The sequence below is a fragment of the Henckelia pumila genome, chromosome 4, assembly GCF_033568475.1.
Source record: "Henckelia pumila isolate YLH828 chromosome 4, ASM3356847v2, whole genome shotgun sequence".
Lineage (NCBI taxonomy): Eukaryota > Viridiplantae > Streptophyta > Magnoliopsida > Lamiales > Gesneriaceae > Henckelia > Henckelia pumila.
This window is the reverse complement of record NC_133123.1, coordinates 8026711-8045715: the sequence shown is the minus strand read 5'-3', so window position 1 is coordinate 8045715 and position 19005 is coordinate 8026711. Positions and strand designations below refer to the sequence as shown.

The following is a 19005-nucleotide window of genomic DNA, read 5'->3' as shown; positions in this document are numbered from 1 at the left end:
CTTTGTAAAAATATAAGATAAAACCAACCAAAAGCTACAAGTTAACAAACCAATATGTAAATTTGACTAATCAACAAATCAAAAGAGAAAAAATTTAACTTTATAGGACCAAAATCATTTTTCCCCCTAGCATCGTCTTTGTGTTCCAAATCGGCCGGTCAACTTCACTTGTATGTTTCATTCAAGTGAAGCAATCATTTATACATTTTACTGACAAAAATTGGACAAAAAAAAAAGAAAAAGAAAAGAAAAAAAAAAGGTTAAATTTCAATTCCCTGATGGATCGTCATAATGTGCTAAAATAAGAATCTTCTCTTATTCCCTATATTGGTAATGTGTATAATAAAGAGAAAAATAACATAGGCATGTACATCAAAACATATCAACATTAACGAATGGATAATAGCTCTACCATCTCATGTGTGTGTGTATATATATGTACATTAAACTTGGATCACTTCAGTTAGATGTAACTCCATTATTATACTGGGCTCTTGACTTCAAACGAAATTTCTTTGGCATCAAACTTCTCCACGTCTTGTTCATCGTACACTTCCTGTAAATCAGTGAAAAAAACAATTTGTCATTTGTTAAAGAACGGTAATTCCAAAGCATACAATGTGCCAATCTTCGAAAGCAGAAGCTTAATAATTCATAAAACTCGAAAACCGGAAATTAGCACGGCTACTTTTTCCATATGATTTGGTTCTTTAAAATTAAAGTCTCGATTATTCATAAATAAAATACTCCCACTCAGATATGTATAGTAGTCCCCAAACTTGATACATTTCATGGCCATAGAAAGCCACTACTGAGAGATGTCCAAGACAAGGTAACCCTCTCAGCAGTTGAGATAAAAAGATCCCAAAAAGAATGGACAAAGCCAACGTATAAATGGGTTGAGAAGAACATGCCCATACACGAGAATATACATACATAATTAAAAAAAACACTGCTTAATGCAAATTGCAATATATTGTGCTTTGTGTTGAATAAAGGAAACATGCGAACAGTGAATTGACTAAAAAGATACTTACTTCCACAAGTTGGTCGACTGAGAATAGATTTATGCTGCTGGGATTAAAAGTGAAATCACTGCAGCAAGTAAACATTATAGGAAAATCAGCATTCTGAAAAATTAGTGCTGTCAAACGTCATCACTTATCCATTGTTCTCATTATGTCTATACGGTATTTCATAAGCATACCTTTTGGACAGTACCAGCTGCCAAACATACGGAATGAAAAATTCCTCAGGATGACTCTCTTGTTCATAAGTGAATCGTAGTTGCGTGAACATCTTTTCAAAAACCAGACAATGAAGTTAAGATGATTGAGTATAAAAAACATTGTATTTGACTTGTTACCCGAGCATTTGTGTACCTTCATGCCTTCACCTCTCCACGACCGACAGTTGTTGACTATGACTTGAAGCACTTTCTCAACCGACCATTCACCATCCATTTGCTGTGCATCAATTCGGCAGTTGAAGAAATCTAAAACCTGCCATATTTACATAAGATCAGTGTGACAATGCAAGTCATGTAACTCAATTTTGATTGCTAAACTTAATTCCCAAATGGAAATATTCGCAGAATACATACAGTATATATGTTTTCCAACAACTCATTAAAACGTGGATGATTCTTGAAAGGTAGGAAAACCTCCTGCCTGTGCATAATTGCATAAATAACCTGAAGGTATGGCGGCAGCAAAAGAGGGTATGTCATACAGACGAGAAATAAGAGCAACAGTTGCTCCAGAAATAAAATACTTGTGATACCTCAGGATTTCTTGGTAATGCATAAGTTAGGATTGCATTTAGTATCTCCAGCACAAGTCTCAGGAAGTCAGTATATATATGAAGTTCTGCAGACTGTGGCATTGGGAATATCATCAAATGTCTGTTAACTATATTTATCCAGTAAATATGATCATACAAAAAAAAAAAAAAAAACTTCATTACTGGATCTTCTGCAAGGGTGTCTCCACTTAGATCATCATCTGCTACATTCATTTTGTTATTTTTTATCTCTGCTAATTTATTGTACCTACAAATTTAGAAATTTGAAACAATAAATTAAGAGTCGATAACACCATGATATTATTCTCCTCGTCAAGTGTTCAATGACTAGTAAGATACCAAGAACAAATAAAAATTAAAGATGAGACTTACTTCCGCGAAAGCATGTAAAAAAGGCTAACCAGCCGCTGTGATGCATATGCACTCAGGCGATGAACATGTGGTGCCATGTTCGCCAAAGTTGCAAGACAATTTGTATGAAGGTAAACATCCTGGTGCAGTAATAAGATATAAATACCGAGAACAAATGACACGTAGCAGTTATAACTATTTGTATTATAATGTTAGTTATTGCATCCATAAGGATCCATTTGGATTCATGAATAAATCCATTGGATTTTTTTGGATAAATTCATTTTAAGGGTTTTAAATCATTAACGTAATTTTATGCTTTTTTTTTGGAAGGATCTTTAGAGAAAAATAGAGAACAATGATGCTAATTTCGAAATCATTATGCTTTTTTTGAGTCAATGTAGTCCATCTCTTTTGGATTCATTTGAAATCTTTCTTCCAAATTCTTTCCCAAATCGAATTCCTTTAACCCACATCAATGCAACCTTAGATATTTTATATTAATTTGAAAAGTAACACCAAATATAGTTATCTTAAAACATATTTCGGGCACATCTTCTGGTGATTACTATCACTCGGTCGTGTAGAAAGACTGGTAGATGTATAAATTTCAAATGGAACTAAATCAGAGTCTCAAGCTTGAATTAAAAAGTAACGAGGGAAGATACGGCTGGCAGCATGAATGAGTTCAAATTTGATGCCTCCTTTAGTTGGCGCAGATATTTCGTAGAGCACTTTATCCATAAGTAACTGTTTTTCTTGTGTCTTATTAATTTTCTTCTCTGAAGTATGCCATCATTTCTACGTTAATCGATTAGCATCGAACCCTAAAGTTTTTAAAATACGGTAAGAAGTTTGTTTCCATTATGAAAAATTACCGGACTCTGAGTCAAATTTCAAATGGGCCCAAAATGCACAAATGATGATATGCTTTTTACCATGGAACGTCAATAAAAATCATCCAAAAAGATCCAGCAACCAAATTAGCATTGAGATTCACTTTAGAGACAAATGAAAATTTCTTGTATAATCAGGTAACTGCTGCAAGGAAACTAGGAATTGCAGTTACAGATGAAGATTCTGAACCTATTATTCACAAGTAAACATCCTGGCACATCTAAAAACATTTAAGAAAGAAACTATGTCGTTTATTCAGTACTAATAAGTTTTAAAGAGAGAGGAGAAAATGGGGTAAGAGTTAAAAGAAAACGAAATATTACCCGTAGCTTAGAGAGATTATATTTCACAGTCCTAATTAATATTATGACCATCAGGGAACCAAGAGAAGTTTGATGGAGGAGACGTTCTTGATACCACGGAATATTAGGAAGCATCTGTAGCCATTAACATTAACATAAGTGTTTACCTTAGCGCAAGTAATAAGGGCACTAAAGCTATATTTACCACTTACCAGTTTGTGGATGCTGGCATTGAATGAGGAATCTTGACTCAGTATAAGAAATATGATCAGCACCATATAAATATGATTGGAAGATCTTCTTGGGGCATTATATAGTGTTTCCAACATGGGCATTAACTGTTGATCATGATAAATCAGATATCAAACTAAATTTTTTGCCAAACCAGTGACGCAAATGCATAGCACTGGTGAGCATATGGAAAATCAGTAAAGACTAAAGATAAAGAGGTTACAGAAAGTAAACCAACAACATTTAGCAAAAGTAAACCGTCGTGCAAAAAGCATTTGTAGCAAAAGACCAATAGATAAAGATTGAAAAAGTGTGATGCCATATAGAAGTATAGTTTAATAGAATTTTAGGTCCTGCAAGTCCATCTGTGAATTAACTTCTCTACGACAAGCACCAGTAAAGTATTATCCCCGCTCGAAGTCACAGACTAGCCAAACCTTATCATAATACTCGCACTATAGATATTACTGTTTAATCCTCGATTTCGTTCTTCAAGTCAGAAATAATTATATTTTCTTCATTTGAAGTTGAACTTGTTATTTTCATACCAGTGTATCTAGATCTGTTCGCACCAAAACATACTCCAAAAAATCTGAATTTCCATGGACCAGCGAGTAAAGCAACAGGACAGAAGATTCGTCGGCCAAGCACCTGTTCATAGAAAAGAAGAACAAAATTATAAATCCAATATAACAGCATTCAAGCTCTTTATAAGTGCATTTTCATGTGTAATCTCTCTACATGAGAGTGTGAGAGAGCAGGAGACGATTAGCATAGTTCTGGCTCATCGAAATCCAATTTTCAAGCACTGAAAACTGAAATGCTTAATCATAAAAATTAGGAATTTATTCAAATAAAAATTAATTTAAATTTAAAGTAATAAAAGCACATCAAAGATACCGACAAGGGGACTCGAACATGGAAAGATACAAGTTCTTGCAGCCAAAAGAAGTTAAATTAGAATCCAATCAGAAGTAGAAGGCAATGTGATTCGAAAAACTCACTTGAACATGTAAAGATACAAGTTCTTGCAGCCAAAAGAAGTTAAATTAAAATCCCATCAGAAGTAGAAGGCAATGTGATTCGAAACACTCACATGCTAAGTGTATCAAAAAGCGAAGCGAAAGGAAGTCTAACATTCAGACCACCGTGTGCATTACCCTCAACATCATTACGATCAACTGCAGCCAGACAACAGAAAGACTTATAGGTTCTCAAATATCAAAGAATTTTCGATCAACAAATAACGAAAGCCAAGAATTTTAGAATCATACATTGGATATCCCGAACATTTTCTACAGCTTTGCAGAAAGGGTTTTCTGAAAAATTCGTCCCTTCTTTTTGCAGAGACTCTGAACTGCTGTTATCAGCTTTATCCACCACATAATCCAAAGAAATAAATTTACGATAATGAACAAGAACAAGTAAGACATTAAAGCTGCATTCTGCCATAGGCCTTCTAGAAGCTTCACCAGTTGAGCCAACTAAGAAATTCAATGGTAACAGCATCAAGTGAGCTGCAAATATTTGTTGAATAGAACAAATTAAAAGGCAGATAATATCATGGTGCTAGTAAGTAAAAATTGTAGAATCAGCAGATATAATGTGCAAAAGGATCAACAATGGACTGTTTAAAGAACGTTCCTTAGAAAAAAGTTTAAGGTCCAGCATAAAAAGTTTGAGGCAGCTAAACTGTACATTATATATTATACTATATTATATATATATATATATTAAGAAATGAATGGATGGCAACTGTCGCCATCTTACCAGCTGCAGAACCAACTCTCCTAAGAACGCCAAGTTGATTTCCTTCGGAAAACATGGAATAAGACGAACTAGTTCCAGGAAACCGAGGGAATGTGATGTAATTGAGCAATAACTTCCGCATGACCAAATTAACCATGGAAGTTTCCTGCAAAGATAATGGCAAATTGATCAAGCAAAACTCTATATAACTGGCATTGAAGCCCAAAAAGCCACTTGCATCACCTGAGCCATGACTGCATCGATAAAAGGGTGAACATCGCTTGGTCCTGGTGATGGCCCAGAAAGAAGCTGAGTTGACATAGCGATCAGCAAGAAGTTAAGCACATCATGATGAAGAAGGTAGGTTTCAGGGCTGACAAGCAAAGATGCATCAATTGGGAATGTACAAATATAAAGCATGGCATCAATGATAAGAAGCGGAGATCATAGCATACCTAACATCAACTTTCCCGATAAAGTTCAGCACACTGTACATGATAAGGTTTGTAACATCTACACCTTTCGAGAAATGATTTGGTATGGGCTCACTTTCATCCAGCGATAGGTATAGTTCTTTGAAGTTCTCGCTCTTAGCATTCTCAATCAGAAACTTCAAAAACACAGATGATATAAACAATGCATTAAAAGCTTTCGAGAAGGCTGCAATCGGTACGCCAGAAGAGGAAATGCACTCTTGCAAGCACCATGCTAGATGAATCAAAATCTTTGCAAGGTGCCTGGTTATAGAATTGTTCATTGCTGCATGCAAATGCAAACAAAAATTAGACAGGGTTGAAATTACATCTTAATGCACAAATCTAAAATTAGCCAATTATGAAACAAATAAATACAAACTGTGAATCAATCACAAGCAACATACGAGGCAACTAGCATTTATTGCACCGAAAATATTGCATATCGATGACAGATGTTGGCAATCAAAATCATCGTGGCAGCTTCGTTGCATGTGCATTTATGATGCGGTCTCCTTTTTAAGGTAAATGGCACTTATGATGTGACCTACCTACAATTACAAACGACATCGGGAATCCATAGAAAATGAACACAAACAAAAGTAACTTAAATGAAAAAAGAAATTATTTACTGCCATTATGGATTTCAGCGATCTAAATAAAACCCAATTACCAAGAGAGGTAAATCAACAGCACAGTTGTGGCACTGAGGTGGAATTCATTAATCCAGAGAGTCTGAGGTTGAATATTTTTCTACCGACTTTAAAAACACGAGTGCATTCCAAAAATTCAGAAACAAATATCTTATTCTTGCAGGAGTGTAAAATCTTTATGCAGATCAATCCAATTGTAGATACAAATCCCCATTTTTGAGAAAGAATATTTACAGGATTTGACCAACGGAAGATTCAAGGTATGAATGACAAGTCTTATATATCATATTCATATCGGTAGAAAGTAGAAGAAATTTAGACGGTAAAACTAATACAACTATACAAGCAATAAAACATGATTCACAACCTGCACGATAATTTGCCAACTCAACATTGAGAATGTCATATAAAAACTCACCGAGAGTACAATGGAAAGCAGAAAACATCTCAATTAGAACACAAAATTACTGAAATACACATGTTATTGCACGAATTTCAACAGATTCACTGTAAGAATTACATCAACGAAACCAAGAAATCAATCGATCGTTTCTTGAAGCTCGATATAACAACACTGCCACCGTAAAAAAAATCAATAGTATCATCATACGGCAGCACAAAAAGTTGCAGCAAACTTGCTCAAGAGTGAAATTCAAAACAATGCAAACGAGAAAATTGTTAATGCACGGTGTCGGTAACTCGAACAGCATCGATAACAAAGCCAAACAATAGAATAGCAGTTGACACGTCAAGAACAAATTGCTGAAATTCAAATAACAAAAAATGACGATGCACTCACCAAATAGGTGACAAGCTTGCCTAGCACGATCCGATTGCCAGCGAAGATCGAGCGGCAGCTCCAGAAGCTTCTGCCAGTAATCAGAGGCGAGAGGAAATGATTTCTCACCGACTAACTCGCCAATTAAGTACTCCGCCGTGTCCTGCGGCCGAGCTCCGCCGCCCAGACGCGGCGTCGATGGCACTCCGCCCATTCTGTATTTATCGAACAGTCAGTAGGTGTGAATAGATGCTAATGTGTGTGTATCCTATATAAAATGCGTCCGGATCCGACGGACGAGAGTGGCGGAGGAAGGTTCAGACGGTGGATTTTAGAGAGTGAAATATTTTTGTGGCATTTTGGTTGTGAGGGTTTGATCTGCTGGAGAAGAAGGTGAATGCCTGCTCTGAAAGGATCGTGGGAATATTAAAACGGGGGCCTCAAGTATTCGTTGACGAAATTGTCCCCCATTTTGTTTCTTTACAATCTCTGTTGTTTGAATATCGATAATCACGCGTTTTACGTTAGTTATCCTGTATCCACGAGTTCATAGGCATATTTTATTAGATGAATATCTTAATCGATTCGACTTATAAAAAAATATTATTTTTTATTATAAAAATTGGTTAGATTGATGCATTTCATAAATACATATCTGTGAAAATATTTCTCAAAAGATATGCATAACTTTATTGTAAACGACATATATAATATAGAAATAAAAAGTGTGCAAATATTTGAGTATCAATAGATTAGGTTGTTGGTTGGTAAATCAAAAATTGATTGTTCTCGTTATCATGTTATCTTGAGACTAATATTATCCCATCAAATGTCAATTTAACACAGTAAAATCTATTATCTTATAAAATAATGCGATCGCGACAACAGTTTGACGCAATTCACTACAAGAGTTCTGCAATAGCTCATTCGTTTATCTTATCTCTTGCTTTAATCATGACATGAAATTATTTGACTTGAACAACTCCTTGCGGTAATTATGCCTTCACTTTATATTTTTTTACGTTTGGCATTTGGTTTCCCAAGAATGAGTCCTAAAAAATGCATTTTAGTTGACTTACATAAGCTTTATAATTTATAAATTGTCAGTATAGGACTATATATATCAATAAATTAGAATTTATTTGTCGCACATATTATAGCTATAGTGTGGGCTTTCTTCCATTCTCAAGGGCCAACAGGTTAAACAAAAACCAAACAAACATTGGGGAAAATTCAATGTCTGAATGGTCCAATATCAATTGAATTGAGATGCAATTGATTTTGGGTCTATGATATTAGGAGACCGATAGTACTTGTCTGTCAGTATTGACCCTTCCAAACATTGGCTACTCGAAAGATTGTTGCTTTATCACATTTTTATCATTCATATCAAACATGCCCAAATTATCATGTTTATGCTCGCGAGTCATAGAACAACAAAACCAAGTGATGATGCAGTTAATATGTGTTACCGAGTTGTTATCTCTGTTGTGACAAATCAATCAAAAGTCACACAAATATTATTCCATGAACATAATAACGTAAGAACCTAAAAATAGCTTTTTTCATAACTTTTATGATTCATAGGTTTAGTAACAGTTGAATCTGCATTACCGATATTACACATATTTTTTTACGCCGATTAGTGTGCTCATACTTATAAATTATAGATTTTTTTATTAGCTTCGTTGACTTTTGAGGCTTCAGATTTTGGAGATATATTGAGATGAGCCCATTGTTACAATATATGTGTGCGTCAAGCATGATTTATTTATTATATTCATGTGTGTGTAGTTCTCCGCTCAAAGCATTACCTTTAAAAGAAATTTAATCATTTTGTTTTATTTTCAATGCCAATTTTCTGTTCAAATAAATGTGTGTGTATTTATCCACTCCTCGTCCAAAAACTTTGTAAGAATATCCTCCCAAATTTATATGAGAAAAAATTGAAAAAATAAAATAAAAAAAAAAAAAAAGGGTGAGATGATAAAAAGGGCAAGATGGTCTTTTAATAGTCAGGGTTTGTAATACTAATGACTTGATTTTCAAGGCTCTGATCCAGGTGGCGATTAATCCTCGTGGATTAGTACTCTGGCCATTTGGCTACCAAAAGACTTGCTGCACTCTCCGTTCATTTTGCATTTTTTCAAAAAAAAAAAAAAAAAAAAAAAATTCACACCTTTTAGTTTTAAATATATATATATATATATATATATATATATATATATATATATTTTCGATCACATGAGCAACTACCATTGGCAACTACGTTAGCAACAGCTGACGTTGCCCATGGTGGTTGCTACAAGGTGTCACGTCAGCTGTTGCTCACGTAGTTGCACATGGTGGTTGCTCATGTGATCGAAATTCTATATATATATATATATATATATAATAATAATAATAATAATAATAATAATAATAATAATAATAATTTTCAACTTTTAAATATTTGGGTAGAGTTTGGAAATGCTTCGTAAAATATATGATCGAAAATTTTGTAAAGAAAAATCCATAAACATTTTTTTACTACATGATGCTAATTAATATCTTTGTATCGTATATTTTGTTTTGTACCCATAATTGATGTATTGTTCTATCCGATTTCTAATATTTGCATTTTTTTTATTTTCATATATGATACCATGACGTTTTTAACGGAGCCTACGTATAAGGATACATTTATATCTTCATTTGATGATTTTTAATTGAAAGGTACAGAGTCAAGATGTGAGATATTCCGAACTTGTGAACAAATTCAAAGTTCATTAATCCGAATTCCGAGCATCCTATTTTATTTTATTATTTATTAGTGCTTTTCTTTTAAGCATCCTTTAAAAAAAAAGGAGGAGAAAAATATTGTTATTAATGTCCAATATAATAATATCTCAAGCCAAATATTTGTTCTACAGTCCTACTCCAGTTCCAGCCTCCACACTCAAACCAGTTTCAACACTTAAAAATAAAAGAAATTTTTTTTATCGGGAACCATACGAATGAACAGGTATTAAATAAATCAAGCCGTTTGTGAATTATTTGAAACTCGATTTAATAAAAGTTCGTATGAGCTCGTTTAATGAAAATTGTTAAGATAAATGTATCAAGCTCAAAATTTACGATTTTCACCTCTTTAGCTCTTGAACAAATTCTTTAGTAAGCTCGCGATCAGTCTACTCTTAAATGAAAAATAATAGGTTTAATATTTGGTTTATAGATTTAACACCGTTACTTGTGACAAACATATAAAAATCTTTTTATTATAATTAAATTACAAGTTTTAATAAAATATTATATTTTTCTCAAAATATAAAATTCAATTTTTAATTAATTTAATAAAAATTTAAGTGTATAATATATATTTATTGAGTTCGTCTAGGCTCGATAAAGCTAGTGAGCAATGAATATATTCATTAAACAAAGGTCGATCTCAAGCTCGGCTCGATAATATATGAGTCAAATCCAAACACTCAATGGTTTGGTTTGGTTCGACTCAACTCGATTACACCACAAAAAATGAACCTATAATAATAAATAAATAAACACCAGGTTACCTAATGGATCGTATATGCGCGCCTCAAACCATTTGGGTCCAATTGAATTGGGCTTATGATTCCACCTAGTTGAAATTACGTGGGCTCTGATCCACCACTTTGGTTCGACGGATCAAAATTCGAGTGAAGATAGGAGTAAATCAGTCGCGAGATGAATGGGCCTACTTCTGTTTTTCATTTTATTTTTTGAAGATGGCCTACTTCTGCTTTACGGACGTTTGATCTGACTTTATTTATTTAAATTTTTTTTCAAGCATACGTTAAATTTGACTCGAACCTTAAAAGTTTGGTCATAGAAATTAGAAACCCAACTACTCTAAAATATTTCGTTTGTATGATATAATGGTAACAAAGTCTCGTATTAAAAGATGGATTATATACTTTATACAAGGTGAAATCAGAAATGTATAGTCGTAAATCGTTTGATTCATGTGGGTTCCTCACAAGAATCTCACACCAATCAATGTTGAATAATACATTAGATGAAATTCATCATTGTGTAATTTGTGTGACATATATATGTATATATATATATATATATGCGCGCATATGCTCACTTGCAAACTGAGAATAAAAAGGTTCACAAGAAGTCCCAACATTCCAATAATTATTGAATTATAATTATAAAGTCATTCATTCATTTTGAATTTGCAGCAGAGAGCATGGACACTCGTCACATGTTCTTCCAGTACAAGACCATCAGCCCCACGTTAATTAGGAACCTACCTAGTCATACTCCTACCCCATATATTAATTTATAGGATCACAGTTACTTTAGATTTAATACATATCATTTTTTATATGCATGATATCAATTCCAAAACATATAACACCCCAGTTATTCATCTATCTTTTTTTTAAAGTGGAAATATGAAATATTTTTTTGATTTTTTTTTAAAAATCAATGGTGATAATTGCTTCTCATTCTCTATATATATCTAATTACAAATTTTGTGATCTATGTTAGCATCATTGAGTTTTAATTTAGTCATATATTTCATTTTTTTAAAAGGCTAGCTAGCTCTTAGTTTTTTTAAAAAAAAATTATTTTGTTTCAATTTCAATTGTTCTTCTCTTCACGGTTGAGTTTACATTGCACTCTACATATCTGTGCCGACTGAAAAAAAAAAAGAAAGTAAAATTGCAAAATGAACTAATTCAAGTAGTGGAGGCAGAATGAGATTTAACAATAAATTATAATATTTTGTTTCAGTTTCAATTGTTCTTCTCTTCACGGTTGATTTTACATTGCACTCTACATATCAGCGCCAACTGAAAAAAAAAAAAAAGAAGGTAAAATTGCAAAATGAAGTAATTCAAGTAGTGGACGCAGAATGAGATTTAACAATAAATTATACCGACGGTCAAAACTACCATAAAAGATCAAAATTGTAATATTCTTCCCTTTTTTTAAGCAATATTATTCACTTTCTAAAAACTATTATTCTACGTGTTTTTTTTATTATTATTGTTTGAAAATAAAATATAAAAATCTGGATAGGATTTTTTTTCTTACTCAATTAAATTTCAGGAGCGAAAGAGAAATGCGTTTGCACATGAAATATGACAGACCAAGACCTCACAAATATCAAATCAAGTTATGGTCCCATATCCCATCTTTTCCTACAAATAAAAAATGGATCAAAGCAAAGCAAAGCAATGTAACTCGGCTTTTTATTATATCCTACTATGTGTACGAGTTTGAACATTCCATTATAATAAACATTTCATTATTATCTATATCTATATATATATAATAACTGAGTTTTTGCCATTTTTGGCAAAATCCCGCCAAAATCATATTGTTAAAAACGGAAATCAAACATTCCATAATTAAATCACAATATTCATTTAATTAAAAATTACAAAATCTTTGCATCTTTTTATATACATATATATACATTAATAATTTCATAATCTTTGCATCTTTTTATATACATATATTTTTTTATATACATACATGTATATTTACAATATTTATTTTTCAAAATATTTTTGAAAATCATGAATTATTTAAAACAAATTCCAAAGATTCGAAAAATGTTTAATAGAAATGTAAACATAAATATATATATAAACATATAAACATTATTTCGTAAATTATATATTATTTTTTAATTACGTATGAATATTTACATATATTTATATACAAATATATAATTTCGTAGTTTTTATGTATATTTCCGTAATCTTTGTGTCTATATATATATATATATATATATATATATATATATATATATAATTTCGTAAATAAAAATCATACAAAATCATGAAATATTTCTCAGCCCGTAATTAATTAAATACTATAAAATCTAAAAAATAAAAATATATATAAAACATTTCCGATCTTGATTACGAAATTAAATCACAATATTAATATACATTCCATAATATTTGCATCTATTTATATATATATTTTATTTATATATATATATATATCCAATTAAAATTACACAACATTATTTACATTATTATCTGATTTCAGCATTCCTTTGATAATATTTGTTTTCAAAAAAATTTTAAAAATCATAAATAAACATTTAAAATAAAATCCAACCTAAGATTAAAAAAATTAAAATTTGCAGAACAAAACCGAAAAAAAAAGATTGATTTAAAAAAATCACACTTCTACAAATTATTAAATAAGTTATTTTATATTTGGCATATTTTGATTAGGCAGGAATCTTTACAAAACATTCAAATTCCAAACTTAATCACAATATTATGTAATTAAAAATTAAATAATATTTGCATTTTTAATTCTGTATAAAAAACCATAAAAAATAACAACCGTAATTAAAACTATACAAAATCACTATTGACTTCTCGGCCCATTCTTAAATACAATAAAATCTTAAAAATAACAAAAATATAAAATATTTTCGATTTTGATTACGGAATTAAATCACAATATTTATATAATTAAACATTACGTAATATTGACATCTATTTATGTATATATATATATATATATATATATATATATATATCCAATTAAAATTACACAACATTATTTACATTATTCCCTGATTTCGGCATTCCTTTGATAATATTTGCTTCAAAAAAAATTTAAAAATCACAAAGAAATATTTAAAATAAAATTCAACCTAAGATTCGAAAATGGAATTTTTCAGAACAAAAACGGAAAAAGATGGTTTTAAAAAATCATACTTTTAAAAATTATTAAATCAATTATTTTATATTTGGAATATTTTGATTAGGTTGGGATTTACAAAAAAATCAAATTCCAAACTTAATCACAATATTCATATAATTAAAAATTACATAATATTTGCATCTATAAATCAGTAATTAAAAACTATACAAAATCACTACCGTAATTAAAATATACAAAATCACTACTGAATTTTTGGCCCGTTCTTAAATACTACAAAATCAAAAAAATAACAAAAATATAGAACATTCCATAATATTTTCATCTATTTATATAATTAAACATTCCATAATTTTTCATATATATATATATATATATATCTAATTAAATTAAAATTACAGAATATTATTTAAATTATTCTAAACATTAAAAAAAAGATTGACTTAAAAAAATCATACTTCTACAAATTATTAAACCAGTTATTTTATATTTGGCATATTTTGATTAGGAAGGAATCTTTACAAAACATTCAAATTCCAAACCTAATCACAATATTATGTAATTAAAAATTAAATAATATTTTCATTTTTAATTCCGTATAAAAAACATACAAAAATATAAAAACAGTAATTAAAACTATACAAAATCACTATCTATAATTCCGTAATTAAAAGCATACAAAATCACTACTGTTATTAAAACTATACAATCACTACTAACTTTTCGGCCCATTCTTAAATACAACAAAATCTAAAAATTATCAAAAATATAGAACATTTCCAATATTGAATTGAGCACAATTATTGTATAAATATAATTATATTTTCAACTTCAATCAAAAAATCACAACATAGTTTCCACTCGATACTCACCAAATGTCACCGTTGTTCAAAGTTATTCGTGAAATAAATCTTTCAGATTGGTATTGGGCACTGAAATTACGATTAATATGTTATTTATGATCTACCTCCATATAAAAGCAAGGAAGATCCTAGCTACAATGAAATGTATATTCCAAAATATTGAGGTACATAAAATATTTGCGATTTAAATTTATCATCAATCTAACTTCGATTAGTTATGTTTTTTCTCGCTTCCAGGGAACACGCATACATGCAACCATAAAATATGGTGTCATTGATAAATTGAGGCCAATACTCAAAGAAAGACGTTTTTATGCCATCAAAGACATGATCGTTGCACAAAATAAAATGAAAATCAAAACCACCTCGAGCATATACAAAATTAATCTCATCAACAAAACAAATGTATGCGAAATAAAAGATCATAATTTTTCGTCAAAGATATTTGAATTCAAGAACTTCAAATATTTGACAAGCACAAAAATCATCGATGAAAATAAATTTTTTGGTATGTTTAATTTTTGAAGTTTCGTGAATTTAAATGATGTTAGCATTTTATTATTAAATATTAATGTGTTTATTGATCATTGTGTGTTTTTTATATGTGATTGTTGTAATGATTTCAAGTGACAATCCTAAAACAGAGAAATCAATGGACGTCCTACAAAGATAATTGATTTTTCCATTGAAGATTTAGTGTAAAAGTATTTATAATCTAACATTTTTCTGGTCATAAGAAATTTTAATGTAGATATATTCTATGTATATTTATAATTTTTTAGGCACAACAAGTTACCATGCACTTTGTTGGAAAGTTTCGTAGATGAAATGATGACGTTTTTTTAATACAATTGGTGATGAGTCGGTGATTGTGGTTCTTCAAATGTTTCGTGCAAGAAGATATAAAGGTGAATTAAGTAGGTGTTTCAAATATATTTTATGTCAACAAATTGATGTTAAAAGGTGAATACACGAAATTCTGGAATTTTTAAACAGGTAATATTACTCTTATATTACTTCATTTTGTTTAAAATTCTAATAAATTTATTTTGATAATTTACATAAAATCAATTTCTTTTCGAATTTAGGATCACCTCAAGCAGTACTCCAGAGAATTCAATCAACACAATGTCATTGCCATGTGCCCAAACTTTTATCGAGAAACTTAGAAATTCAAAGGATATTTTCAGGACTACTGAAAATGACGAGGTGTGAATGTGATTGATTATTTTTCAATAATATGAGTATTTGTAATTGAATATTTATTTATACTGTTTACAGATAGGTAGTTTTTGGGTATCTGCAAAAATAGTATTCGTGGAATCAAATGAAAATTGATGGTATTTGTCATACAAAAAATGTCCTAAGAAACTCAATGCAGTGGGTGAAAAATTTTACTGCGAAAAAGTGTGACCATTTCGATAGTCAAGGAACTACGAAGGTTGCTAAAAAAAATATATCATAATTTGCATATATTACATTTATTATTTAATGAAACTTATTTTTGAATCATTCTTTCATTAGGTTCAATATACAAGTGAGAGTTGTTGACATCACTGAAAATGTAGTTTTTTTACTTTGGGATAGAGTGTGCTGAACTTTTTTGCCGTTTTAAAAAGTAATTTTTTAATCTTATTATTCTTATTACTCATTGTAAAATTAAATTTATTAACATTTTAATTGTATAGTCAATATTTTCATTGATTCAAATTTATTTATATTATACACAAGATATAGTCCGTGCATCGCACGGGTGAAATACTAGTATATATAATAACTGAGTTTTTGCCATTTTTGGCAAAATCCCGCCAAAATCATATTGTTAAAAACGGAAATCAAACATTTCATAATTAAATCACAATATTCATTTAATTAAAAATTACAAAATCTTTGCATCTTTTTATATACATATATATACATTAATAATTCCATAATCTTTGCATCTTTTTATATACATATATTTTTTTATATACATACATGTATATTTACAATATTTATTTTTCAAAATATTTTTGAAAATCATGAATTATTTAAAACAAATTCCAAAGATTCGAAAAATGTTTAATATAAATGTAAACATAAATATATATATAAATATATAAACATCATTTCGTAAATTATATATCATTTTTTAATTACGTATGAATATTTACATATATTTATATACAAATATATAATTTCGTAGTCTTTATGTATATTTCCGTAATCTTTGTGTATATATATATATATATATATATATATATATATAAAATTTCGTAAATAAAAACCATACAAAATCATGAAATATTTCTCAGCCCGTAATTAATTAAATACTATAAAATCTAAAAAATAAAAAAATATATAAAACATTTTCGATCTTGATTACGAAATTAAATCACAATATTAATATACATTCCATAATATTTGCATCTATATATATATATATATCCAATTAAAATTACACAACTTTATTTACATTATTATCTGATTTCAGCATTCCTTTGATAATATTTGTTTTCAAAAAAATTTTAAAAATCATAAATAAACATTTAAAATAAAATCCAACCTAAGATTCGAAAAATGAAAATTTGCAGAACAAAACCGAAAAAAAAAATTGATTTAAAAAAATCACACTTCTACAAATTATTAAATAAGTTATTTTATATTTGGCATATTTTGATTAGGCAGGAATCTTTACAAAACATTTAAATTCCAAACTTAATCACAATATTATGTAATTAAAAATTAAATAATATTTGCATTTTTAATTCCGTATAAAAAACCATACAAAATAACAACCGTAATTAAAACTATACAAAATCACTATTGACTTCTCGGCCCATTCTTAAATACAATAAAATCTTAAAAATAACAAAAATATAAAATATTTTCGATTTTGATTATGGAATTAAATCACAATATTTATATAATTAAACATTACGTAATATTGGCATCTATTTATGTATATATATATATATATCCAATTAAAATTACACAACATTATTTACATTATTCCCTGATTTCAGCATTCCTTTGATAATATTTGCTTCAAAAAAAATTTAAAAATCACAAAGAAACATTTAAAATAAAATTCAACCTAAGATTCGAAAATGGAATTTTTCAGAACAAAAACGGAAAAAGATGGTTTTAAAAAATCATTATTTTAAAAATTATTAAATCAATTATTTTATATTTGGAATATTTTGATTAGGTTGGGATTTACAAAAAAATCAAATTCCAAACTTAATCACAATATTCATGTAATTAAAAATTACATAATATTTACATCTACCGTAATTAAAATATACAAAATCACTACTGACTTTTTGGCCCGTTCTTAAATACTACAAAATCAAAAAAATAACAAAAATATAGAACATTCCATAATATTTTCATCTATTTATATAATTAAACATTCCATAATTTTTCATATATATATATATATATATATATCTAATTAAATTAAAATTACAGAATATTATTTAAATTATTCTAAACATTAAAAAAAAGATTGACTTAAAAAAATCATACTTCTACAAATTATTAAACCAGTTATTTTATATTTGGCATATTTTGATTAGGAAGGAATCTTTACAAAACATTCAAATTCCAAACCTAATCACAATATTATGTAATTAAAAATTAAATAATATTTTCATTTTTAATTCCGTATAAAAAACATACAAAAATATAAAAACAGTAATTAAAACTATACAAAATATCTATCTATAATTCCGTATAAAAAACATACAAAAATATAAAAACAGTAATTAAAACTATACAAAATATCTATCTATAATTCCGTAATTAAAAGCATACAAAATCACTACTGTTATTAAAACTATACAATCACTACTAACTTCTCGGCCCATTCTTAAATACAACAAAATCTAAAAATTATCAAAAATATAGAACATTTCCAATATTGAATTGAGCACAATTATTGTATAAATATAATTATATTTTCAACTTCAATCAAAAAATCACAACATAGTTTCCACTCGATACTCACCAAATGTCACCGTTGTTCAAAGTTATTCGTGAAATAAATCTTTCAGATTGGTATTGGGCACTGAAATTACGATTAATATGTTATTTATGATCTACCTCCATATAAAAGCAAGGAAGATCCTAGCTACAATGAAATGTATATTCCAAAATATTGAGGTACATAAAATATTTGCGATTTAAATTTATCATCAATCTAACTTCGATTTGTTATGTTTTTTCTCGCTTCCAGGGAACACGCATACATGCAAC

General features: G+C 29.1%; 1 protein-coding gene across 1 annotated transcript; it reads right to left on the bottom strand.

Moving 5' to 3' along the window:
* Window positions 1–262: 262 nt before the first annotated feature.
* Window positions 263–7695, bottom strand: LOC140862129 (uncharacterized). Its single transcript, XM_073265134.1, has 17 exons — window positions 7259–7695; window positions 5789–6092; window positions 5577–5706; window positions 5355–5499; window positions 4859–5101; window positions 4681–4765; window positions 4133–4235; window positions 3566–3691; window positions 3375–3488; window positions 2176–2294; window positions 1966–2050; window positions 1783–1875; window positions 1604–1693; window positions 1383–1502; window positions 1208–1299; window positions 1038–1095; window positions 263–556 (listed from the first exon to the last, which is right to left on the bottom strand). The coding sequence occupies exons 1-17, from the start codon at window positions 7449–7451 to the stop codon at window positions 482–484; spliced, it is 2175 nt and encodes a 724-aa protein (XP_073121235.1). The 5' UTR covers window positions 7452–7695; the 3' UTR covers window positions 263–481.
* Window positions 7696–19005: the final 11310 nt, after the last annotated feature.

Coding starts and splice junctions, on each gene's coding strand:
- LOC140862129 (XM_073265134.1), bottom strand. CDS start 7,451: ATGGGCGGAGTGCCATCGACGCCGCGTCTGGGCGGCGGAGCTCGGCCG. Junction 5,707..5,788: donor ATCGGGAAAGTTGATGTTAG/GTATGCTATGAT, acceptor TTTGCTTGTCAG/CCCTGAAACCTACCTTCTTC. Junction 1,096..1,207: donor CAGCTGGTACTGTCCAAAAG/GTATGCTTATGA, acceptor TACTTGCTGCAG/TGATTTCACTTTTAATCCCA.